Raw genomic sequence first — 27060 nt, 5'->3', positions numbered from 1 at the left:
CATTTAACAATTAAAAGGTCTATCCATGATCTCCAGAATTCAAACAGCTGGCCAAAGTCTTATGGATAAGAAAACCCTAAGTGTCATCATGAATGTTATCTAAAACTACTGGTCCAATATCATTCTCTGTCTCCTCTGGCATGAGCCTTCACACTAGTTTCTGGAGAGATAATCAATATTAGCTCATTGCAACAGAATAATAAAAAAAACATTGAAAACATTGTGCACTTTAAAGACTTGTATATTTATATTATAATGAAAGCTTATGCAATAAATAAATAAATGTGTTGGTCTTTATGGTGCCACAAGGCTCTTTCTCACATTTATATTAGTGGTTCTCACAAAAAGAGAACCCACCAGTGGAGAATCATGAAGTTTCATCACCACACGGATCAAAGAAGCTGGGCAATTAGGAAGATCCTCTTGAGGAAACACAATTAACTTTTGTAAGCAGTAAAATGTTTGGCACTTTGCTTCCATACAAGCCTTAGCATCCATCAAAATGCTTTTCATCATGCAATTAGCACACAAGCTCCAAGATATGGGTCACACTTTGTAAACCTTTGCAACTCTATTCAGAAGTACTCGAGAAATGCAATTAAATTTCTCTTTAAATCTTACAATAGCACTAACATGAAAAGGTTACTAAAGTACCTCTTATTTTGAGGAATTATTGTTAAAATGATGTGGATTTCCTCAGTCTTACAGAATGTGATGTTTGTAATATTCAAACTTCTTCAGTGGTCCATAGCAGACACCTGCAAAGCACTTATTTTTGAAAAATTGGTTCAGTCACCAATGCATGTTTTCAAAAGGTGCTAATGGCCAAGCTTTTCCCTGAGTGATGGCTTAGTTGGTAGAGCATGAGATTCTTAATCTCAGGGTCCTGGGTTTGAGCCCCATGCTGGGTGAAAGATTCCCGCACTGCAGGGGGTTGGACTTGATGATCCTTGTGATCCCTTCCAATGCAACAATTTTATGATTCTAAGAAATCACACCCTTTGATCTGAAAGCTCTTTCTCCTCTAATCCCAGATGTACTGGAGCTGGCTGTAGTGTACTGATGGGACAGCATTCTGCACATGCTCAAAAGCACTCTTTTGCTCCCCACCTTTTGGAACTCATAGCCCTGGAATCTGAACATATTTTCCTGGCAGTGTGTGACAAGGGCCAAGGAAATCTGAGTTCTAAGCCGCTCAGTTTACTGCACTACACTGGGCCAGTCGATATATCTCAGCCTAGGCTGTTTTAATGAGGAAGAGGGTGGAGAGAGAAGGATAAGGAACGCTGTTCCAAACTCCTTGGAGGGAAGAGGAGAATAACAGCACGCAACCAAGGGCACCCCATAAACTTCGCATTCAAAGAAGCTGGAGACGCTAGTCTGCCTGCCCCTCCAGCAGCTAAGTGAGAAGAGGTAACCCGATTCGCCTGCTGCAGCAGAAGCGACACCAGTGTCCTGGAAGGCACTTTCAAGGCGAACATAGCACAGCGCGCGCTTGGGGGAGCGACCGTCTGCCAGCGCTTCATCAGATCGAAAGCTCTGGCCACGGCACGTTCGGGAGACTCCCAGGCTTGGTCAGCCTTGGAAGGCACTCTTCATGCGGCTCAGGGCGCTTGGCATACGCCACGGTGGATCCCTGTCAATCACCGCCAGTTGTTGGAGAAGTTGGAGACGGAGAGAGCTGCCGCAACCCTGCCCACCTCCTAGGCGTCCCAGGCGCCAGCAGCCCGCCCGCCTCTCTGTCCACTCACCTCCTGCAGGAGCCCATCCACCTGAGGCTGCAGCAGGGCGAGCAGCGGCTCGGCGCCGAGCTGCTCGCCAGGGCTCCACGCGCGGCCGGCGGCCAACTCCTCCTCGAGGGCCACCAGCCGGCCCTCGAGCCGAGAGGTCTTGGCGTTGAGCAGGAAGCAGGCGCCCACCGAGAGGAGCGAGAAGAGCAGCGAGACGACGGCGGGGCCCTTGCCAGTGCCGCCGGGGGGCGAAGCCGCGGGCGCCTTCTTCTCCCGGGGCTCGCTCATTGCGCGGGGAGGGTGGCGGGCTCACGGTCCCCTCAGGGGGGAGGCGGCGGCGGCTCCTGAGGCGGCTCTCTCCTCGCTCCTCACACTTGGGGCGCGCTCGGCGGCGGCACCTCCTGGCAGCCGGCTGTTGAGGAAAGTGGGGCAGGAAGTTTGGGAAGCGTGGCCTCTTTCCCTAGCATGGCCCTCCAGCTGCGCGGGGCGGGGGCGGGGAGGTAGGTGGGTGGTGGACTCTCCTCCTCCTCCTCCTCCCTCAGCGCTCTGGGACTGGGGAGGGGGAGAAGCTCGCCAGCCCACTCCTCGTCCTCCCTGGGGATTCCGACGCGGGTAGCCTCCCCCCCCCCCAATGGTTTCTCCTCAGTCTCCTCCCAGCGCGCGCGGGAGCTGCGCAAATAGCCCCGGCTGAAAGGGGAGAAGGGCGCTTCCAAAGCTGGAGGTGGGTTAAGAAGGGGCTCGTCGGCGAGCCTCGAGTCGTGCCTGCAGCTGCGGAGGTGTCAGTTGCGGAAGGATTCTCCTCTCTCCGCGCGCCTCCGCGCTTTGAGGAGGCTGATCGCCGCCGTCCTGTCCGTCGCTGGCTCTGGGTGGGAGAGGGCTCCGTCCCTTGAAGCCACCGGGACTATTTCCAAGCGCTGGAGGCAGCCGGCGAGGTCTGTCGAGGGACGTGGAAGGCGGCGGGGTTGACGCTCCTCTTCCTTGCCCCGACTTTGCTAAACGGAAGGGCCACAAAAGTCCCGAAAGACCCAACTCGGAAAGAGGCATTTGTTTGTGACGCTTCACTTATTATGGGGAACCCGTCCTTCAAACCCGCAGGAACAACGGTTTACACACAGAGAGACAGAAATCTGTTTTAAAACATATCAGTGTCCTTAGGCTGCAGTCCTGCACCCACTTATCTGGAAGGAGGTGCCGTTGAATCAGTGGGACTTCTTAGTAGATATGCGTAGCGTTGCGCCTTAGTATTTGAACTGCAGGGAAATTAACTGTGCAACATGCCAGTCGAAAGTATTCCCACGGAATTACTGGGGCTTCCTCCCAAATAAGGGGCGCGGGTGGCGCTGTGGGTTAAACCACAGAGCCTAGGACTTGCCAATCGGAAGGTCGGCAGTTCGAATCCCCGTAACAGGGTGAGTTCCTGTTGCTCGGTCCCTGCTCCTGCCAACCTAGCAGTTCAAAAAGCACAAAGTGCAAGTAGATAAATAGGTACCGCTCCAGCAGGTAAACGGCATTTCCGTGTGCTGCTCTGGTTCGCCAGAAGCGGCTTAGTCATGCTGGCCACATGACCCGGAAGCTGTCTGCAACAAACGCCGGCTTCCTTGGCCAATAAAGCGAGACTGGACCTAATGGTCAGGGGTCCCTTTACCTTTTTACTCCCAAATAAGCAGGTAGGAGATCGCAGCTAGAGGGGCGCTTTTTAATTTGAGCCAGGGCAAAGCGACGGTGCCCGTTTCCAAAACCCTGATCCCTCAAAGCATTTATTTACAGCTCTTGTGGGCAGCACAAATTCAAATCCCAGCTCAACTTCGGTTGCAATCCTGTGTGTTCCTCCGGCCTCGTTTCTGAGCAAGCATTCATAGGATTGGCTCCCTTGGCTGATGTGAGGCTAACTTGCAACACTGCTAGAGAGGGGTCTATCCTAAACTTGAAAAACACAAATCCCACTAACTGTAAAAGTGAGTACAGTCATTTAGGATTGGGCTCCAAGAGTTAAGGTGGGGCAATGAATAGCAGAGCATTCCTGTCCTCAGAAGTAAGTCGCAGTGTGTTCAGTGTGCATGCTGAAATATATACTGAATTGGGTCTGAAAACACATAATACATTTACCAGCTGGGAAAAAATACAGTATCCCTGAGTTGTCCCCATTAAGCAACCACAGAAAGTTTGTAGCAATGGGAGGAAAGCGTGTTTAGCTTGGAGAACACAGCTTCTAGCACTTGCTTGCGCTGCAACACATCTCTCATGTACATTAAGCAGTGTGTTCAACAATAAAGGAACACAGGAAACTGCCTTGCACGAGTCATCTAGATCACTACAGTCTACCCCGACTGGAAATGGCTCTTCAGCTTTTAGGCAGGTCTTTCCCAGCCCTACCTGGAATTGCTGGAGACTGAACCCGAGAACCTTTCCATACAAAGCAGATGCTTCTGCCACTGAGCTCTGTATTTATTTCTTTATTACATTTATATATTGCACTTTCCCCAAAGTGGGTCCAGAGTGGTAAACACATAAATACTAAACCAGTACAACTAACTTTCAACCATCAGATGCCCAAGTAAACAGGAATGTTTTAACATTTATCCCAAAAGCCAATAGCAAGCCAGACTGAAATACATCATTAGGCAAGGGGTTTAGCAAACAGGGAACCACCACCAAAAAGGCTGTGCCATAGGTCACCACAACCCAGCAACCCCCAGTGCCAGAACTATGGCCCTTACCCATTGAGCTAAATCCCTTCCCTAGAGCAGATTCAGTCTCTGTGGGGACTGTTTCCCAGAATTAAGGAGTTCTGAAAATAATATATGGTACTTTATTTTCTTAAATGTGAAAATAAAACAGGGAACTCCGCAATTTCCAAACGGCTATATTCCAGGACAGCTTAGACTGAAAAAGGAGAAGTGAGCACCACCAATCTTTTCAGAGCAGATCATAATAAAATAAGGGCAAGCTGGGAATCTGGCTCATAATTGCCCACATATTTTCTCAGAAGCAAGTCCCACTGTTTTCAATGGGCTGCATTCCTTAATGTGTGGATAGGATTGCAGCTTCCATTTGAAAAATAATCCTGTTCTCTGTGTGGTCCTACGATCCATGTCCACTACTAAATGAGAAAGTTGGGCCTGCTAAATGGCTGAGGTTGCTCCTATCTGGTAAAACAGCATGGCAAGGACAAGTTCTAGCAACCTGAATCCTGACTACTTCAGTAACAATAAGCTGTCCCTGTGAGTTAGGGTGGTGCAGTGGTTAGGGTGTTCTGCTACAACTGAGAAGAAACTCCAACTCAGTCTTGAAGTTTACTGGGTGGTCTTGGGCCAGTCACTCTGGGTTGTAACCAATTAAATCATTGTGTGCTGAAGAACTGCCATGAGCATGACAGAACTTCCCCCGTCTCCTTTTCCTGCACGCCATTGCACAACACCCAAATCTGCTCCAGAAGATTGGGGGGGGGGGCCCAGAGCACATTTGGGGAGCATGGGGCAGGGGAGGAAGTTCTGTTGCACTTGCTTTATACTTAACTGCTCCTGTTTTGATGTCTGCTTTGCTGCTTTTCAGAAACCTGTTGATGGTGGTTTTTCTGATGAGTTTAAAAACTGATGTTATAATCTTTCTGGATATCTTAGTTGTTTATACACCCCATCCCTGGGAAGGTAGCCCATCTAGAAGGAAAACTCTGATTCTAAACCTCTGCTGTCTTGCAGGATATCTTTGGGAGAAGAAAAGATGAAGGAGTAAACCCTGCACAAATTCAGAGTGAAGTCCCTAAGACGGTTGGATAGTGCCTTGTACGTCTCCATCCAGCAATTCCTACAGCCATGCTGGTGCCAAACATACTGCTCTGCTTTCCTTTAGCCTACATCAGCGAGGCCGAGAGGGGGATCTTGTCATCTGGGCAGCCCAGGACCTCCACACACACTGCCCAGGGGAGATCACTTCAGTGCTGCTAACACAGCAGTTTGGGTTCACTCCCAGAGGTACACAGATTGTATCTTGAGACAGACAGATGCCAGCAACAGTTGGTTATCATTTTTTTAATGTTTCAAAACTGTAATATTGGCTGCCTCCTTGGGAAGTGTAATCTCTGAAAGCCAACATATTAAAATTAAATAAGCTGTACATTTAATTGGAAGTAAGCCCCATTGAATTCTGATGCCTGCTTTTGAAGAAAAATACTTAGGATTGTGCTTCATGGGACATTGACATACGGTAATCAAATCTCTGTGCCTAAGGGCAAACGAAGTGTTCTTAGAAAAAACAGGTTCTCCCTCCGTTCTTCTTAGAGCATGTTCCTGATCAACTCTGTCCAGGCTACTAAGAACATGCACCTATTCTGTAAATATTGTTGTTGCAGAAAAACTATCAAATTAATGATGGACTACTTTTCATCTCTAGGCGGTTTACAGTCTAAAAAACAAATACAGTCGAACCTCGGTCCACAAACGCCTCTGTTTTGGAACGTTTCTGCTACCGAACACCGAAAACCAGGAAAAAAATGCTCCGATTTTCGAACGTTTTCCAGAAGCTGAACATCTGACGTGGCTTCCACTGAGTGCAGGAAGCTCCTGCAGCTAATCGGAAGCCAACATTTCGGAAGCCAAATGGGCCTCCATAATGGATTATGCTTGACAACCGAGGTTTGGCTGTAATGTAAAATGAAAGTGAAAACAATATAAAACCACATTCAACTGTTATACTTTTAATTCTGCAGCTGTTCAACCTGTGCAGAATTGTAGCAATTCTAATCTACTGTCTTTTGCTAAGGTTGTGATTCTCTGTCGGTAACTGGTTCGTGTTGATGCCCTCTACTACAAAAAGTATTGGCAGGATCAGGACAGAGGAAGAAAATAGCAACTGCCATCCAAAACCAGTAATGGTAGCAACAGTCCACCAGCATAACAAAAACCACTTTTATGAGGTACTTCCTGTTTCATTTCCTGGTTTGGCACTACAAGCACAGTCGAAAGCAAACATCTGGAAGTTCCTTAAATCTAAATGTGCTTTGATAACATTCCCAGGTAAGCCTAACCATTTTAATTCACAAAGTCCCCATAACATCTTCTAATTTGTGGGTTTATTTCCTGTTACACAATTCGGAAATGCCAAAGATCCCATTCTACAACCCCAAGATGGGAGGGGAGGGGGAGAGAAAGAAAGGGATTCTCTTTTGCAATGTGCATCTTCATCTGACTTGTTCATGGCACACACAAAAAAGTGTTTTGAGATAATCTACAAACATGCAGGGAACTCTTCAGGTAGCTTGAAGGGGAAGCCAAACCAAGCTGTTTTAACATTTCCCATTACACCATGGATAGGGAACCTGTGGAGCTTATAGAATGTGGTGTCTAACAACTTATGGATTGCCACAGGTTCTTCATCGTCAATGTTTGTTTTTTTTGTTGGATTTGTGTGTATGGTCAGTGTCAATAGCACAGTTATCACCACCTGTACTTTCTGCATTTCATTTCCTTTTGACCTCACTGTTCAAGTTTACAATCCCCACTCCAACTCCAAACACATTTTTGTAATGCAACTCAGGGTAAGATTCAATTTATGAATCTGATGGAATGCACTGTAATCCATGAAACCTTGTGCTTGAAAACCTTGTCTTGAAAACAATATTCCAGAGCAACTCATTCATTCTACTTCAGGTTCAATCTGAAGAGATGCATGGCTTTACTGGTACATTTTGTTGGGAAGGGGAAGAAAGGGAAGCATGCAGTTGCCCAGTCACCACAATGCAGAAATTATGGATTTTCCCGTTATTTTATGGGGGCTACTCAAGGAAAGAAAAACAAAGGAAATGGCATTCAAGCAGATTGTGAGACTCTAGCACCTTTGATCCCATCTGCACTTAAGCTGCATCATACTGTGGTTTGTTAAGGGTGCTGAGACTTGTTAGGATACTCTTATTTCCCTCAGAGAACTACACTTCCCAGAGTTTCCTGGGAAGGAGGATTAAATTATGGTTCTGTGAGGGGAATATGGGGCCTTCTAACAATTCTCAGCACCTTTAAGAAACCACCGTTTGAGGGAAGGGATGGGACTGCTTCAAATGGATAGTAGAGATGGGGCCTAAGTCTCTTGCTGACAGCAGCTCAGCATGGAAGCTCTTAACATATACTACTATCCTGGCTACATAGCAATAGAAAACTCTGGTTCTGTGCTGGCTGCTAGCCCCAGTTCTAAACCCTGTATATAATGGTTAGGGTGTGTTGGACTTGGGAGACCAGCGTTCAAATCCTCAGTCATAAACCTTACAAGGGGACCTTGGGCCAGTCACCATCTCTCAGTCTAACCTGCCTCACAAGGTTTTGCAAGATAAAATGTTAAGTGGAAGGACCGTATGTACACCCCCCTTAGCTCCTCAGAGCAAAGGCTGGAAACGGAAAGCAAAATAATGCAACAGTTCAGAATGTATTGCATTTAAGTACTAGCATATAGTGCCACCTAGTGGAAAAAGAATGCCCAAATTGCAAATATGTTCAAAATGTCTTGAGAAAAGTCTGGTCTTTTATTCTGAAACAAATATTCTGAAACAAATATTCTCATAACTCTACCCCCTACCCTCCATTTCTGAGAGAGTTAATACCACAAACATAAATATGTTTAAATAGAAAACTGCCAAACTGGACGCTTGTCATGTCCACTTCAAGCTATTGTTGGTATCCACCTGTCTCTAGAGACAGTGTGCCTCCAGGGGTGAAGTCAAATGGCTGCGTTAGCAGCTCCAAAGTGATCTTTCCAGGGCACAAACCTGGGCAGTGTGTATAGAAGTCCTGAGCTGTCCAGACTACAAGGCCCCCACACCGTGGCCTTGCTGATGTGGCCCAAAAGAAAACAGAGCAAAACATTTGGCACCAGCTTGGCTGCTGTTCTCAGGAGGCGTACAAGGCACTATCCAACCGTTTTAGGGACTTCACTCTGGATTTGTGTAGGGTTTACTCCATAGCCTTTTCTTCTCCCAAAGATGTCCCACAAGGCAATGAAGGTTTAAGATCAGTGTTTTCCTTCTCCTAGATGGGCTACCTTCCCAGGTTAACAAGCCCCATCTGCCCCTCACTTCCCTCTACGGCACACACAGAAACTGTCTTCTTGACCGTTGGATGCACTATTGGTCTCATCTGCTCAATCCACCAGAGCCTGTCTTTGCATGCAGGGGAAGTCTCTGCCTCACCAAGAGTTTGAGACCCATTGGCTACCCTCACCTAGTTTAGCCGGCCTGTCAAAGCCGTTTCTCAGGGTGGCACTGTCACACGTGGAGACTTGAGCACAGGGTAGGGACCAAAGGTGGGCAAATTATCCCAGAAGGCGCATGTTGTGTCACCCACCAGAGATACTACCACTCTCCTAACACCCAATACACACCTACTTCAAGCACTTCCAATTAAAATGTGTATTAGTAATTCAGTTTAAGTCTAAAAAAAACAAAACACTTACAGTGTTCTATTTTCCATGCAGACACACCTGACAAATTCAAAAAGGAGAGCATTTCCAAATAGACTTTAGTGAATAAATGGATATAAAATAATCTCAGGATATTTTTTACTTTTAGTCTGTAATAATCCTACCTTTTTACTTGCAATATACTTCCACCTAAATGATGCCTCAAATTGTGTTTGTAAATGACTAAATTTGTAAATTTGGGGATCCCCACCCATCAGGCTGTATATAGATCAGTTAACAAAAAGGCATGGTACATATCCAGTGACTGATCATCTAATGCAGGGAACCTGTGGATCATTTTCCAGATGATGTTGGCTGAGAACTCCCATCATTCCCGACCACTGACCAAAGCTGAATGAGGTAGATGAGAGCTGAAACCCAACATCTGGAAAAATACATGTTCCTTTGCCCTGCGCTCTTAAGTAAATATAAAGGTTATGCTGTTTACCAGGATGAAATGCCCCACCCCCACCTTAAATTAAAATGTAAACTACCAACCTACAAAGACAGCCCAGCTATCCTACTTCAATATCATACCCATTTCTAAATATGAAATAACTTGGCTTACTTACCACTGCTAGCTTCTCGTGCTCATTAGTTTGAAATATGCTCTTTCCACCACTTCACTTTGAAAAATTCTTATCAAAATGAAAACCATTTGAATCCCTTCTGAGGGCTTCTGTATTTGGTTTCCTTCTTTATTTCATTTATCTCAGGTAGGAGCAAGAAAGTTTGGTTCTCTGAATGCAACTATGCAAACCTCCTTCATTGCCACTAGTTTACATTTTATTTAAACCCAACTCACCTGTGCTTCTATAATATGTAGTAGGACAGCACAGGCAGCCTCATTTCCCATTGGTATTTAAAGGCACTTCCACATACAAAACTTGTCTCAATTTGCTACAATTGGACATTTGACCAGTTTTTTTAAAAGGCTAATTAATCCATCAAGTATTTTAAAAATCTAATTAGATTTTTGGCTTTTCATAACTTCCCAAAATGCATTGTCTCGCAGCAGTATCTCTTGTACTTTACTCCACATAGTACTTTCAGTATTTTCAAACACTACTAACTCCTCACTGGAGCTTGGATGGATCAACAAAAGGTGTACTCGCTGGTTCCTGCAGCAAGAGGGAGCCACTGACTGATAGGTATTGACCTTTGCCCAGGGATGACTACTTGTCTTCCTCTTTAGTTGGAGATTATTGTAATTACAGCAGGTGGGCAGCAGGAGATGTATTCCTGTGCTTCTAGGTTTGCCCTCTGACTTCTGCACAGTTGGAGAAAAGAATCCCTCACTTCTTATTCTTGCTACAAGTCATATACCAAGCTGTCACCTACACAATGACAACCAAATAATATCATTTGACTGGGCAAATAATATCTGGATTGTGACAATACACATTCCCTGACATTTTCTTTTGTTAACATCATTGAGTGCTAGTTACCATCTCTCAGACTATCCTACCGCACAATACAGTTGTGAGAATAAGAAGAATCCTATGTACACTGATCTTGGTGAAGAACAGTCTATACATGTAGTAAGTACATTTATTATTACTTTTCCTTGGATTGAAGTTACTATACAGGATGTTAAACATCATGTTACAAGGCTCATTACATAAATCCAAATGCTGTAACAGACCTTAAATATAGTATTAAAGATTCAATGCTGAGACACATGCTACTTTAAAGTTGATAATGAAAATGTGAATAATATCTCTAGCTGCAATTTCTGGTCTCTTTAGCAGACCAGGAAGTAGAATTATCTAGCAATTTTTGGCAAAGGTAAAGCACGGCTTTTTATCCACACCCCCAATATTCAAGAACCGAGAGCACAATCTGCCTACCATTAACAATCACATTCATAAGGACAATTGGTGAAATCCAACAGTGGACAAGTGAAGTTTTGCTTGCACAACTGGACTTTCCTTTCCTCCCCCTGCAGCTGACCCCACCAAATCTGCTCCAGAGGATCAGATTCCTGTGGAGCTGATTCTGTAGGAATGAAGAAAAAGGGGAAGTCCCATTACATGAGTGGAAGTGTGAATGCTCACACATGAACAACACTGGATTTCACCCAATTAATACAATGCTTTTACTTTTCAACTGTCTTTAATATCTCCCCTCCCAAATGAAATAAAGTAGATTTTACAAATCAACTTAATAAAAATGGGGAAACAATGCACTCATTAATTAAAATGGCTGGTAAATATATTCTGAAAAATAAAATGGCAGGCAGGCAATCAAACTAGATCTCATTTCAACTGTAGTATTTTAAAAGGTTAATAAAATTTTAAGCCTGCCTAAACACAACAATTTAAGAAAACATTGAGCCTAAAAAAGGACCTTTCCCAAACACTGACTTCAATTCCAAAAACACTCGGCATTAAAATGGTCCAACAATGTTTAACCATGTTGCAGTCTTCAAAATATCAACAGTTGCCTCAATTCAAAAAAGTGCAATCACTTGTAGAAAATGAAAAAATTTAATGTGTACATTAATGCATCCATGATCAGTAATACCACAACTGTTCAACAAGAGAGCCACAGCATCGATACAAAAAAATTATGGTAATATTTACAAAATAAATTGAAAAAATAATTTATTATTTACATCTTCTCACATTATGTTGTTAACTGACACAGTCTTATCGTCTGTTTGGAGGAAGATAGATCAAATGAATTTATCTATTTTTTAAAGGGTCAAAAAAATGATGCTCCAGGGCTTCATCTAGAGTAATTCTCTTGACAGGGTCATACTCCAACATCCTACGAATAAGGTCAAAAAGATTTTTATGGTCTTTATCATCACAGTGCATGAATTCCTGGAAAAAGAGAAATAAACTTTAGATACATCTCTTTGGATTCCAGAATCAAGTAGAGGGAAGAAAATAATACTCTCTTACCTTTAGTGGTTTACACCGCCTCCTAACATAGCGACCTGCAGAACTATGTTCATCCCAGTCCAACTGGTCATGGTGGAAGTAACGTTTCCTGTATACAAAAAAGCTACATGAAATATATCCTTTCTTTTTTAGTTGTTGAAGTGCAGCCTTCTTCCCCTTGTCCTTGAGATATTTTTAATTTCCAGCTGATTCTCTTTCATTCCTTTCTCTCACCATTTCTGTGAGCTCTGGGCCACCTCCTCTACACATCCTGACAGGTATAATCTTCATCAGATCTTTCCCCAACAATAGTTTCTAAGGTTCCAAAAGTTTTTCCTCTGAACAATCTGACCACTGTCAGCTTTGTGGCCATTGCTACTAATCCTATGCACGTGTCCTTGGAAGCAGGTCCCACTGAGATCAGTGGATGTATTCCATTGTGTACACAGGATATCAGTCTTAAATCTAGCCGCTTAAATGCAAGCTTCAAAGAACGGGTGTCCATCCTTGCAGGTCTCTTACCTAAGCTCCCCTGTGCTCTTTCATCTCTTAAGCATATTTCCTCACTTCTCCTATCACACTTGTCTTATTTACTCATGGATTGCTGTGCTTGGTCTTACTCTGATGTTTCTCCTCCTCAGGAAGCCAAGCGGAAGCTCTAGAAATCCTACAGCAGCATCTCAATATAGAGCAGTTTGGGGGGGGGGGAGGAGAGGAGAGGAGGAGGGAAAAGGAGAGCTTCCCTACCACTTTGGTCTCTACAAGTCAAACAATGAAATTAAACAGCTGCTGCTACAATCAACTGCGAATTTCAAATACAGGGGAGAAAGAGAGGGAGAGCCCAGAGTACATATTCAGATCCATTATATATGTTGCAGCTCAACAGGATTGAAGCGATAAATGTCAATTGGACAGACCAACTCCCCTTGTTTCATAATAACTACTGGTGTCTCCTGTTGTTCTTAGCATTTTCATGTAATAACAATCACAAAATCATGTAAGAATTCCAATGGTCAATGAAATGGAAATTTTTGTTCAATTTAATTTCTTAACTGCAGAATGTGTAAGTGGCATATACAATTATAACTTCATGCTTAAGTAGTTTACAAAAACAGAAAACAAAGCGTATTTTTAACCACTTGTATAGAACATTTATACAATTTAAAATAAATTTACCTTGATTTTTTAATCATGTGCGTGGGTAAAGGTCCTAGTATCCTCTCCATCATTGCCAGATGTTCCTTACTATCATGTGTCTGAAAAGGGGAGGGGCAGGAATTTAATGTATGCAATATTTATTCTTTGTCACATTACCAACTGCTGAAGTTAGAATCAAAATATACTTTGCCCATAAACATAATTTAAAAAACAGTTATACAGTAGTATAGAGGCGTTATTTTCCCCCTCTAACTCAGTGTTGCTAATCTTCTAAGTATAACATTCCCACCCACCGCTCAGGTTTTCAGCTTTATGGAACACCAGAAGGAAACAAACCAAGGAATACAGAATAAAGAAAACAGAAAAAAGAACTGGTATAATCAAGATCATACAGAGAATTGAAATTTGCAATTAAGTCTCAAATGACGTCAGAAAAACATTAAACTTCCCAAATAACTGAAATTAACTGAAACTGTTTTTTGCAGGCTGTTGTTAGAAGCAGATGTAATAAATATCCAAAAAGTGGCATAAAAAGGTTGTGGTTTTTCATTGTCTCTTATGTGTCAGTTTTTCTGCTGTCACCACCAACCAGACATTTCTAATACACACAGTAAGTCCCAAGTGTTCAGAAACTTCTACTGCTGAGCAACTGTTTGTCTAGCAATGACCAACAGAAATAACAGCAGGTCCTTGAATAGCATATCCTTGTTCTGGCCCATAAAAACTGATAACAGAAAGAACTCTGGCATAAGCATGATAGAAGCCCCAGTGATGTGCAGCAGTTTCAGATCTACATTATACCAAAAAGCTTGCTGTCCCTCCAAAGATGTTATCGACAAGTATACCATAAATATATTGGATTGTATCCAACAGTGACACTCAGTTAATGGTACAGATTCCTTCAACACCCTTCTGACTTCACAGCCTACCCCAAATCTGCTCCATAGGGTTTGGGGACTGTCAGGGGAGGATTTAAGGGAGACCCTGGGGTAAGAGCTGAAAACTGTTGAATGGTTTCCTTAAATGTAAAGGTTCATCATTGTTCCACTCCATGTGTATGTCTTTAAGGGGCCAGAGCAAGGGCCAGAGCAAGATAACGAGACCCAGCTTTACAGCTGTGAAACATAGCAGGTGCTGCTGAGTTGTATTTGATTAAGGCGTGTCAGCATTTGGGTAGAGTATATAAGGAGCAGCACCTAGCTCTCCCATTACCCTGGGGGATGGGTTGGTGGCTGGGTCATGTTTGTTTGTTAATATACTTAGTGTAAATGGAGTTTTTGTTTTTCTTATTAAAACCTTCTTTAAGTTATTTTTGAGTCCTTTCTTTTTAATGCATGATCTCCCCAGCAAGCTCTCTGCAGCGCTACCATACTGCAAAAAGCCAACAAAAACTTCCTTCCCTGGTCTGCAGGTGGAGGCCTTACCATCAGCTGAGTGGCTCTAATGGATGCAGCTCAAACTCTTTCCACACATTTTACAAGTAACTTTATTCTCGAAACAATCTCAGCCAAATTCTTTAAATGTTAGTGTGTTATGAAACATTTGCTGGACTAGCGTACATTTAACATTTCGAGCATTTCAACTCTACATACTTGTAGAAATGCCAAAAATCAAATGAAAGCATTAACATAAATTTTAAACCAGATTTTGAACTGCAACTCAAGTGAAAAGTTCTAAATAAAAATGACATACACATACCTGAAAGACTGTAAAACCAAGGTAATATTCAATAAGAATGCATCCTATGCTCCAGACATCACAGGGTTGGGACCACCCAAGGGCTATAACGTAATTCACAAAACATTAGTTAGTTGAAAATTCAATTCAGATTAGAAAGCCATCTCCTGAACAATCTTGAGGTTATTTCATAAACCATCCACCATTCTTAGATTTACTATTTTCCTCCACTTTTATGAAACACAACTAAGCAGTAATATTATACATGAATATTAAAAGTAATTTTTCAAATGTTTAAATTATATAAATATTATTTAAATATGTTTCCTTGAATTGTTACATTTCCAGGAAAATTCTCTACTAACCTAATATAACTTCAGGTGCTCTGTAGTGCCTTGTAGACACTAAAGTGCTATGATGTTCATTGTCATATGTTGCACTTCCAAAGTCTACAATTTTAATATCTGTATTTTTCAGTGTCCGTTCATCCCGCCTCTGTAACAAAGTCAAAATGAACATCATTATTTTTTAAAAAGAAGTTGAATCTCATTGTTAACACAAAGACTTAGCAAACCATGATTTCTGCAGATTTACTCCATCCTGTGTCTACTGTTCATGCACATGGAATTGGCAAAATGTAATACCCTTGACGCAGGGACGTGGGTGGCGCTGTGGGTTAAACCACAGTGCCTAGGACCTGCCGATCGAAAGGTCGGTGGTTCGAATCCCCGCGGCGGGGTGAGCTCCCGCTGCTCGGTCCCAGCTCCTGCCAACCTAGCAGTTCGAAAGCACCCCAAAGTGCAAGTAGATAAATAGGGACCGCTCTCCAGCGGGAAGGTAAACGGCGTTTCCGTGTGCTGCGCTGGTTCGCCAGCTGTGGCTTAGTCACACTGGCCACATGACCCGGAAGCTGTCTGCGGACAAGCGCTGGCTCCCGGCCTCTTGAGCAAGATGAGAGCGCAACCTGAGTCGGTCACGACTGGCCCTGACGGGCAGGGGTACCTTTACCTTTAATACCCTTGACTCTCCTTCCTATCTGGGAGTGGGGGAAGCCTCTATACTTACCTAAGGCAAATGTAGTTTAACAAGCTATGCTTTTCATATTCAGAGCAATGATACAACAGCTAACCTAGGTGAACTAATTTTTACATAGGAAGTTCAAATCCATAGTTTCACAGTTCGTTAGCTATACTATATCCATAAGCCTTGTGAGAAATCACATCAGCATAACACTTAGTAGTACAGTGGTGCCTCGCAAGACGAAAAGAATCCGTTCTGTGATTCTTTTTGTCTAGCGGTTTTTTCGTCTTGCGAAGCAAGCCCATTGAAGGATTAGCGGATTAGCGCTATTAGCGGCTTATCTGCTGATCGGATCAGCTGATAAGCGGCTAAGCAGCTTAGCAAAAGGGGGGAAAGGGAAAAAACCAGCAGGAACTCGCAAGACATTGTCGTCTTGCGAAGCAAGCCCATAGGAAATTCGTTTTGCAAAGCACCTCCAAAACGGAAAACTCTTTCGTCTAGCGAGTTTTCTGTCTTGCGAGGCATTCGTCTTGCGGCGCACCACTGTACAAGTACTGGTTTGTTTTGTCATCAGCACATCTGCTGCATCTTCACATAAATGTGAAAAAATGACTGATCTTCTGTTCAAGGCCTTTACTATCATTTATCAATAGATTTTGGTCTTAGCAGCCACAAAGTACTTAAGTAGAATACCTGAATATGCAATTGAATACATCTTGTGTTACGGTAAAGGCTGCTTGATGCAAGTAAAACTTAGAAATTGTATAAGGCATGGTTGACCATAAAAAAGTAGAAATAGCCCACTGGGAAGAAGTCTTAAAGCAAGTGAACTTACCATTTTAGAATTATACTTTACTATATAATCAGATTCTACAAATAAAATATTTTCAGGTTTCAGATCTGTATGAGTCAACTTATTGTGATGCAAGACTGCCAAAAAAAGAGAGAGAGAGAAAGTAGGAACACAAAACTCAAATCAATGCCTATAATTTTAGGTTATGGAGAAATTGTTTAAAATTTAAATATACTTACAGTTTATAGAATGACAAATCTGATAAGCCATCTTCCTAATAAGTTCAATAGGAAAAGGCAAAAAGCTATTTTCTTTAATAAAGTCATAAGTACTGAGTCCCAGCAGCTCAAATACAATGCAAACATGGCCATGATGTTCAAACGATTCCAGCATCTGTACACAACAACTAGAAAAAAAGAAAGCAACCAGAACAATAACTGAATAAAAACAATTGGTAATTTAATACTGTTTAAAATAATGCTTTCATTCTTGTTTATACTTACAATCTGCTGCCAGGATCCAAGGCATTTAAGTGCTCCAATACCTGAATTTCTGAACGAGCTGCTTCTCGGTATCTACCAACACTTTTCACAATTTTTATAGCTACATGCATCCCTTTCCTATGGAATAAAGTAAAATACTGTCAATTAAATTTGCCCATTTTCAACCAAGTGTCAAGCATTCTACTGTAGACTGGATGCATCGGTAAATCATGGTTATTTTACACTTATTATAACACTTATTTTTGAGACAAAAAAGCTAACTTTGTGCTATCATCCGTTTTATTTGTTGTACACGTTCACAGAAGAACATAGCAACTGCAGTGAGCATCTAATTATTAATGTTAAGAATGAAATAACTTCTACTGTTAGCCCAAGTATGATTGAAAGTTGCATTACACAAATTAAAGCCAGGTGCACCCAGATGCCCACAAGGAGAGTTGAAAAAACAGCTGGTGGTGGGGAGAACTGCTTCTTACTGGGGATGGTGTGTTTGTTGAAATGCACCTGTTATTTATTTCAAAATACTGTATTACAGAAATATTATTGTCTAATTTTCTGTTCTTGTCTCACAAAACTTCATGTACATTAGATTTCTACCTTCAGATGGAAAACATTGTTTCAGAGATACATTGCATACTTACATGTGATGATCAATGCATTCTACTACTTTTCCAAAAGCACCTTCCCCTAAAGTTGAAATAATTTCATCTAAAAAATAAACCAAAGCTTTTATTGAAGTAGCTGAACAAAGATTAACATTGTTAAGCATGTCGTAGTAAAAACATTAACTTAGTGTTTGCCTTTGAAAGCATTATTTTATTGGATAGGTGTCATGAAACAGCTATCTAGCTATCAGTCTAAACTTAAGCTGCATTTACTATTGTAGCATTGAATACCAATATTTAAGAATACAGAAATGAAATGAAAAGAAATGTAAAATAATACAAAGACAAAAGAAAAGACAAGAGAGGGCAATGAAGATTTTTTTTTATCCCCCCCCCACCCCTACTCCTCTTCTAACATACTAGTCTAAACAGATTTTTTGCTGATTTTTTAAAAAAAGGGTTGAAAAATATTCTATACATCTTGCTCTTAGTACGTCTCCACTTTGACAGATCAGGTGACCCTCCTCATCCTCTACACTCCTGGATCTTTTCCTTCGGTGACTCTTCTGGAAACGGCACCAAGATCGTCCAGCCAATCAATATATCAGAGTGAATTCAGGGTAGAATACGCAATTCATTCAGCGGGGATATTCAGGCATTCAGTTACGCACCAGGCCACGAACAGTTGGCAGGAGCAATTTCAAATTCAGTCCCCAGAAATTCACAGGGCACAGTTTATGTTACAGAAGAAAAACATGGCAAGGAACAGATTTTCAGATAAATATTTAAGAGTAGTAAGACAACAGAAACACAACACAATTTTGTTCTCAAATTATGGATTAATTGAAGACTAAAATTTAAATTTGCAATGTAAATATTTACTTTTGCTATTTGAAAAGATTTTGTCATTTGTGTCTACTTTTTTGAAATAACTAGGTCTGATCTCCTTGAATATCTAGCAAAGTATTTTAAAATAATATTATTTAAAAAAGCAGAACTTCAAAGCAATTAATTTTTTTCTTCCATATTTCAAAAAGCTAAAGGGAAAATATTCATAATTCATGAAATGCAGTCTACAATCTAATATTCTGAGTGTATTAATTCAGAAGTACAAATACTATTTAAACCATAATAATCCTAAATTTGAATGTAGACATCAGCAGTGTCATACCGTTTCTGGAAAATCCAAACTCCTTTCCTTGCTAATTGGTAGAGGGAATGCTTTCTGACAGATCAGTGAATGATCAAAATTTGCATGGGACTGAACTAAACTACTGAATAGAAACATGCTGAATTCATTAGACTTTTTTCACAGCTAATTCCATGTAAATTAATACCTTCTGTGTCTTTGGAGATGGGATGGAAAGAGTGGCTTCAAAAGGATATAAAACTCATTCAAATGAGAACAGCACTTGACTGCTTCTCTCTACCAGCTCAACTAAGAAATCATTCAAGTTTTTGAAAGCTTCAGACAAAAACTCATGTGGTTGGCACCACTCACTATGTAAACATTTTCAAATGTCTGAATACATGCTATGTATATATTAACAGCAGATTAAGAGAACCCAGGTTTAATTGTAGCTCAGGTAACTGAAACTTTTTAAACACTGATACTCAGAGAATCTGATACTCCATGAAGAAACTTAAAACACTAATACATTGTTAATACATTTTTAAAGTATGCATACCGAATACAAGCTGTCATGGGGGTCATGTTTCTTATGCTTTCTTTTATGACTACTTTTCCCACTTTGACCAGAGGATTTGCTAAAATGATGTTGGCGACTCTTTTCATACTCTCTGCAATGCTTATAGTCATCTACATCACGGAAGTCATTTATATACTCCTCAACATATCTTCGGTCATGACGGTCTCTCTTAGTTATGGATCTATCTTCCAAGTAGCTGCTGAAAACAAATAAAAATTATTTTTCCAACTTTTTTTAAAAAAAACCTTGTTGAAAGATAAATCTACCCACCATCAAAATGGTGCAAGTATGGAGTGCTCCCAAAAGGAAAATCACTAATTCAATGCATTCAATTCAAAGCCATAAACTGCCTCTTCTTCAAAGGCAGTGACTGCTTTCTCAGGACAGCCTTATCATCAGCCTTGCTCTATCTCACTTGCTGATAACACTAAATCTCATGAAGTTACATTCAAAACTAACAATAGTCAAGAGCTAGGTGAATAGTAAAGGCCTAAAGCAAAATAACTACCAATTAAAAGGGCCTGATTTCAGAAACCCATACAAAGCAGTACAGAAAACAAGTCAGAGTCAAATTGGACTTTTATTTATATCAGTAAATATAAAGGTCCCACTATTGGAACACACTTTCTCCAAAATCTCAACTTATCCAAACACAAAGTATTATATCAAAACCTCACTACACAAATAGCTGAATCAGATAACCAAACGAGAGTCTGCCCACTTCCTTATTTGTGTTTTGCTGGTGGGCAGAAATCACTGGGGGAGGGAGATAGATCAGACAAATCAGTGAGCAAGAGAGATGGCGGCAGCAATTTCAGGCAGAAATCATGGAGGGAGAAAGCATGGATTAGAAATGAATCACATTTCATCTGTATGTATATACCGATGTATTAATATGGTATTGTCTACATATACACATATGTGTGCGCACACACAGATATATCTGAAAGCAATCTGGACCACAACTGCCTTCTTAAATAGTGCTTTAAAAGCTTTTGCTCATTTCCATACTCTCAAGATGAAAGAAATAATGAGTAACATCACAGCAACTATTATTCATTTTTAAGTGAACTACCAGTGAAAAACTCTGATTGTAACAGCAATATGAAAACTTAAAAATGACAAATGTAAATCAATAAAAGATTTAAGTTACATCTAGTTAGATGATAATTAGATGATCATTAACTCAAGAATCATTTACCTGTTGGCACTTTTAAGTGATTTATAGCATTTGCCTTCTCTTTCACTGCTATGAGACTTCCGCCTGCGCTTTTGGCTATGTGTGCTCTTTTCTTCATCCCAGCTCCTTCTTTCACCCTGCCCAGAGCACTGCGTTGGCTTTGAGTGCTTCATCTAACACAGGAAAATATACCAAAGCAAAAAGGTTACATTTCAATGAGAAAATAAAGATGAGAGATTAACAACCCCCTCCTGCACGTGTTTATTTAGATGTTAAACAGGACTAACGCCTAGATAGCACACACCTGTGCACACTTACTTGGGAGTAAGTCCCACAGAACACAGTGGAACGGGCTTCTGAGTGAACATACAAAGATTGGGTTGTGAAATAACTTTAGTCTGTGAAAGGCATTTACAACTGAAAATGTGAAGAAATAAAACAAGTGTGGGGTGAGATTATATCATCAATACAGACTATTTTCAGCTGCCCCATCTTGTTGCTCTGGTATCCCTGCCCTTGTTTCACTAGGTTACATTATCTATCTCATAAGGCAAGACCAATGAATATACAGTCATACCTCTTGTTATGTCCGCTTCATGTTACGTTCTTTCAAGATACGTCCCACGGCGACCCAGAAGTACCAGAAAGGGTTACTTCCAGGTTTCACCGCTCGCACATGTGCAGACGCGCAAAATGACGTCATGTGCATGCGCATAAGTGGCGAATCGTGACCCATGCATGTGCAGACGTGCGTTGCGTTCTGCTCATGTTGGAAACGGGGCTCCGGAGCGGATCCCGTTCGCAACCAGAGGTACCACTGTACAAAACAATCAAGATTAGTGTATTTCAAACTTTGCAATCACAAGGACTAGACATATATACTTAGAGGATAGAACCAAGAGTATTTAAGATATGGAACTGCATATCCTACCCCATTATGTTTTATGAATAGAAATACTTATGGATGAAAACCTATTTTCTTCATCCATTGTTAAATCTGATTGATATACTATATATATGTCAAATTGGTTGTGAAACTACCCTCCCACACTAATTTGTTCTTAAGAATCAAGCTGCCACATTTTTCACTCTATAAGACACACCCAACCATAAGATGCACCTAGTTTTTAGAGGAGGAAAACAAGAAAAAAAATATTCTGAATCAAATGTTGTACTAAACTATTTAATAAACAACTGGTATATCAGAATCATATTACAACCATGTAAAGTGAACAGCAGTCAACAGTGGCATTAAGAACCATCATCACATTCATTAACAAATGAAGAGAGACTTTAAGGTTCGGGTACTCTTCTAGTCTTCTTTGAACCCTAAGAACTCATCAGTGCTAGAGTCAGAATTTATGAAGCTCAGTTGCTCACAATCACTGACATCACTTTCTTCGCTATCTTCATATAAAATACTATCTTCGTTTCCATCCAAAGCATTGCTAATGCCACATTTTTTGAATGACTGTACAACGATTTCCTCCTTTACTGAGTGCCATGATGTTTTCACCCATTCACAAACTTGAGTGATAGTGGGCCCCTTCATTCCTCCAGTAGGTGTCAGATCATGATTACCAGCAGCCATCCATTTGTTCCGCTCTTTTCGCATAAAGACCTTAAATGGCTTGCTGATGGAAACGTCAAGAGGTTGCAACTGGCTGGTAAGACCTCCAGGAATTACAGCTAGATGAGTCTTCACTTCTTTAAAGCACTTTTTTGTAATTTCGCTAATATGTGCTCTAAACTGGTCAAGTACTAATAAGGCAGGTTTTTTCAAAAGCCCTCCAGGACGTTTGGACCACACTTTTTCAACCCATACTCTCATTCCATTTTCGTCCATCCATCCTTTCTCATGAACATGTACAACAATTCCTTGTGGAATCACTTCTTCTGGAAATGTTTTCCTTTTGAAAATTAACATGGGTGGCAATTTGGTGCCGTCTGCACAGCAAGACAACACAACTGTGCAATAGGTTTTCTCACGTCCTGAGGTTTTCACAGCGATAGTTTTGGTATCTTTCAGATCAACAGCCCTATTAGATGGCACATCAAAGATTAGCGGGACTTCATCCATATTCCAAATCTGGCCAATTTCAAATCCATTTCTCTTCCTAGCATCAATTACAAATTTATGAAAAGACAGAATCTTAGATTCATATTCTTCCGGCAATCTTTGTGCAATTCTAGTTTTGGTGCACATAGCAAGGCCACATTGCTTCATAAATCTGTAGCACCATGATGGTGATCCAGTAAAATCGTGAATGCCTTTCTCTACAGCAATGCGTTTGGCTTCATATATTATCATTTTTGTAGAGACTGCGAAGCCATTCTTCCGGTGATTTTTGATCCATTCTTTCATGGCCACGTCCAATTGTGGCCTCTTTGCAGCATTTCCACGAAAAGTGTGCTTACTTTTATCTGCTTTTTGTAGCTGATCCTCCTGTTTCCTCCAGTCTCTTATCATTTTTTCAGTTGGAGGTGACCCAAAATGTCTCTCCGCTGCTCTGTTTCCATGCTCCTTAGCATATTTGACTACCTCTAGTTTAAAAGGAATCCTATATGCTAGTCTTTTCTGCTTTATCATCCTTATCAGAATGGGGGAGGTTTTCTGCAAGAAAATACAGTGATGTACAAACTGTCAGTAATGTACGGTTTCTCCAATGTTTACCACTGAGTGCTGACCATACCTTTAACCAATGGCATCACAGTAAACATAGCCAACATACAGTCTGTATAAAATTTTTTTTTACTGTATCAGCCTAAAAGTTGATATTATAGCATATGCATCACTTTCTTGAATTGTCCTAGGCATAGCAGCCAACTCCTAGAGGCCTAGGTGCCTTCGCCCCCCCAAATATTTGAGGGAGGTCCCCCCCCATGTTGATGGGCATTGTTATTCATATAGTGTGCATGCACTTTGTCTTGAGACCGCAGCAGTTCTCAACCTGTGGGTCCCCAGATGTTGTTGAACTACAAGGATGAATTGCGGTATGTGAGGTGGGGCTTACCTGCCCCCCCCCCCAATATTTTATTGAAGTTGGAAGAGGGAGGGAGGGAGGAAGGGAGGAAGGGAAGGAAGGGAGAGCTCACATTTGTGCATGCCTGTGGTGGGCAGCTGCCTTGCCTTGCTGGAACGGGAACAAAAAGAGGAGGAGGAGGAGACACCAGAGCAGAAGCCCTGTAAGCTGCTCTCCCTTTGCTTGAATTACTGGTACAGTCAGCTGGGGGGAGAGGTGGAAGGGGCTGCCCTCTGCCCCTCCTTCCGGCTCATTGTAAAGCAAGCAGAGTAAGAGCTGCTTACACGCATGTAAACGGCTCTCCCTTTGCTTGAATTACAGTCAGCCTGTCAGTCCCTTCTCCCACCTCACCAAAAAGCCAGCAAGAGCGGCAGACACGCTTGGCGCGCCTCTTGCTGGCTTTCCAATGAGCCGGAAGGAGGGACGGTCCCTTCTCCCACCTCGCTGAAAAGTCAGCAAGAGCCACTTCTCCCGTCTGCATTCGCTCCATAACACACACACACATTTTCCCTTACTTTTTAGGAGGAAAAAAGTGTGTCTTATGGAGTGAAAAATACGGTATATGCTTTAAGGTTTCACTGTGCATTAGTCATTTGAAGGTTAGCTGTGTAACTTAAATCCCACCTTGCTGGATAGCATTTCATCATCTGTTAGCTCTCAATATTATATTACAGATCTATATAAATCCTGAAAAGTCCAAGCATTTTGGGACTGAAAGCACCATAAAAATATTTAAATAAATAAAATAGGTCTTCTCATAGGCAGAGCGCTCAAGGCTTCAGCAAACAGTTATGGACACAAACAAATCAAACTCAATCATAATTTGTGTCAGCTTTCCATGATCAAAACAGCCATATAGGACATTAATTAAATACGTATCAAAATATTACCGGAGTATAATATTCCATCCAATATAGCTCCCCAACCTGTTCTAAAAAGTGGGACATACTAAAAAAAGGGGGGGCATACTTTAAAGACAAAACAAAACAATCCCTGTTCATGTGGTCAACTTCACTTCCCTACCCTCTGCTGTTTACCTGAGTATCCAAATTTCCATTCCCACCAGGATGAAAAATTTTGGCTGACACTTTTATTTGAGCTCCTGTATTTTGGTTAATTGGACTCTCATTTAAATAGCCATTTCAGCTTACATTCAGTTGGGGAGGGAAGAGCTGTTGGGGTTACTCAAAATGGCACGAGAAGAGTGTGAAGCAGATAGTGATGCAATAAGCCCATCAAGCCTGGAATATCTGCGGTGCCAAGAAAGCTACAAATTCTCCAACTTCTTGGAGGACTGTTTCAAAATTGGTCGGTGAATTTCTAAAGTGAAAAGAGGGCCGTTCTCAAGCCTGGAGCCAACACTGGATCTGAAAGGTATCTCCACTAATCCCAAATTGATTGAGACATAACCTATGCAGCTATCAACTAAGAATGCTCTGGGACTCAATTTCCTGCATGAAGCAGGAGGCTGGACTAGATGGCCTGCAAAATGACACCACCCCAAGCCTACATTTCTGCGCCCACGATCACTTGGTGATGAAAGGTATTCTCCCACAGTCAGAAAGTTAATCGTTTGCACTTCCAGGATGTTTTAAAATAAGTTCTGACAGGAAGCTCCACATGTTTAAACACTCGGATTGAACTGTCACATCCGTCAACGTTTATGAAACAAAACATGCTTTCTATTCCAAAACTAATTGGGTGTTTTATTCTGTGTGCACCCTGATCCCAATGCTTCCATCAAGGCTGTCTGCGTAAAATATGCATTAGCTATAAGAAGTGTTGCTTCTTCGCGGTAGGGCTTAATTCTAAAACTAGAAATGCTGGGCTTTGCCACTCTCTGGAAACCACGCTTGCATCCTACCGCATGGAAGAGACCGCTGTCCCCAATCCAAGGAGAGCTGACATTCCATCAGGAGAGGGACCTCAGGCTCTCCTGCTTAAGGGTCCTTCCCCCCTGCCCAGTGCCAGATTTACGTATAAGCTACACAAACTATAGCTTAGGGCCCCACTCTCTTGGGGGCCGCCCAAAAATTTAAACTAGATGTACATTTCCAAAATATAAGATAAAAAAACAAATAAAATAAAACCTACATACAGCAATGGTGTTTTGTGTTGTGTAGGCTCCTATGATGTAAGTAATGGGCCCCACCTGCTAGCCTGCTCCCTAAAATATCACATATTTTGTTATGTGCAAATGGCTTTAGATACCTACTAGATCCATAAATTACCATATAGCATATATTCAACACAAAAACAGCGACAATTTGTTGTTGACAAAGAACAGCTGGACATATAAAGGGCCCCATTACCTTCAGTCGCCTAGGGCCTCATCAAACCTAAATCCGGCCCCGCCCCCACCTCCCCCCCCCCACCTCAGGCTGCACAAGTCCAGGGGGTGAGGGAAAGGTTTACATGTTAGGAAGTGCTGGAGGCCTCCGTCTCCGAAGCTCAAAACCGCCCCTCCAAGCGAGGTCTTTTTTTAAAAAAGCACCCTTTTAACGCGTAAAAAATTATTCCCCACCTCGCATCCTCCTACTCTCTATATCCCAACGACTGTCGGGGGGGGATGTGTGAGAGGGATTGAAGCCCCACAGAGCAAAACAAGGACCTGGTTTCCCGCCTCTACAAAAGGCCTAACGAGAGATAGAGATAGATAGATAGATAGATAGATAGATAGATAGATAGATAGAGAGAGAGAGAGAGAGAGAGAGAGAAACAGGCCGCTTCCCGTCCCTCCGCCACTTACGCTCAACGGCGAGCTGCGAAGGATAAACTGTCTTCTTCCGTCCGCAAACAAACAAAATGGCGGCTTCCCTCCTCTCCCTCTCCCTCTCCTTCTCCCTAGCCACGCCCGTCATTGCGGGGTTGCGTCACACGTGCTGATGCGTAGACTTAGAATATATAGAGGCGCGCGCACACACGCAAACAATGCCCGACTTCTGCGTGGGCTGTGAACTACGCTTTTTGTTTCTGGTTTGTAGCAGCAGCTGCGGTAGAAAGCAGCGCCAAAAATAGAGAGCGCTTCTCCTGTGCGCGGGTTTTGCTTGTGGGCATGTGCTGTAAGCGCTCCAGAATGGCTAGGGGAAAGCAGCCAGATGGGCGGGGTATAAATGTTGTTGTTGTTATCGAAGGCATCTAGTTGTTGGCCACTGGCTGGGATTTTATATAAGCCTTTGACCTCAGGGCTCTTACGTTCCCAACTTTTGAAAGTGTGTGGGGGGGAAGCTCTGTTTCTGATGCTACCTTTTGGGGTTTTGCTGTTGTTTGAAGTGGCGGGGAGGGAGACATGCTTCTTCAAGATCTTGCGAGGTTCTCCAGTTAATTCGAAACA

At 42.0% G+C, this 27060-nt stretch overlaps 2 protein-coding genes across 3 annotated transcripts in view; both read right to left on the bottom strand.

Annotated features, from left to right (window-relative positions):
• Positions 1–2564, bottom strand: part of COL23A1 (collagen type XXIII alpha 1 chain) — a 303080-nt gene extending 300516 nt beyond the window's left edge. Inside the window, exon 1 of the mRNA XM_081185546.1 lies at positions 1752–2564. Within this exon, the coding sequence (XP_081041672.1) occupies positions 1752–2018 (267 nt within the window). The 5' untranslated portion in view covers positions 2019–2564. The remainder of the gene's footprint in view (positions 1–1751) is intronic.
• A 9076-nt stretch (positions 2565–11640) lies between these two features.
• LOC308582021 (dual specificity protein kinase CLK4-like) lies at positions 11641–26626 on the bottom strand. Of its 2 annotated transcripts, none has more exons than XM_081184822.1 (13): positions 26476–26626; positions 20725–20876; positions 19503–19722; positions 18293–18380; positions 17851–17917; positions 17210–17326; positions 16946–17112; positions 16749–16843; positions 15259–15388; positions 14915–14997; positions 13235–13314; positions 12080–12167; positions 11641–11998 (listed from the first exon to the last, which is right to left on the bottom strand). In XM_081184822.1, exons 2-13 carry the CDS (start codon positions 20874–20876, stop codon positions 11858–11860), a joined length of 1428 nt encoding a protein of 475 aa, XP_081040948.1. In that variant the 5' UTR covers positions 26476–26626; the 3' UTR covers positions 11641–11857. The 2 variants fall into 2 exon arrangements, with proteins under 2 accessions (XP_081040948.1, XP_081040949.1); XM_081184823.1 differs by having other exon boundaries at positions 19503–19719.
• Between the last annotated feature and the right edge of the window lie 434 nt (positions 26627–27060).

The sequence above is a fragment of the Podarcis bocagei genome (genome assembly GCF_964188305.1).
Source record: "Podarcis bocagei genome assembly, chromosome: 2".
Lineage (NCBI taxonomy): Eukaryota > Metazoa > Chordata > Lepidosauria > Squamata > Lacertidae > Podarcis > Podarcis bocagei.
The sequence above is the reverse complement of the archived record's forward strand: the minus strand, read 5'-3'. Positions and strand labels throughout refer to the sequence as shown.

Coding starts and splice junctions, on each gene's coding strand:
- LOC308582021 (XM_081184822.1), bottom strand. CDS start 20,876: ATGAAGCACTCAAAGCCAACGCAGTGCTCTGGGCAGGGTGAAAGAAGG. Junction 13,315..14,914: donor TTGGTTTTACAGTCTTTCAG/GTATGTGTATGT, acceptor TCCCCTTTTCAG/ACACATGATAGTAAGGAACA. Junction 12,168..13,234: donor CACATGATTAAAAAATCAAG/GTAAATTTATTT, acceptor TTTTGTATACAG/GAAACGTTACTTCCACCATG.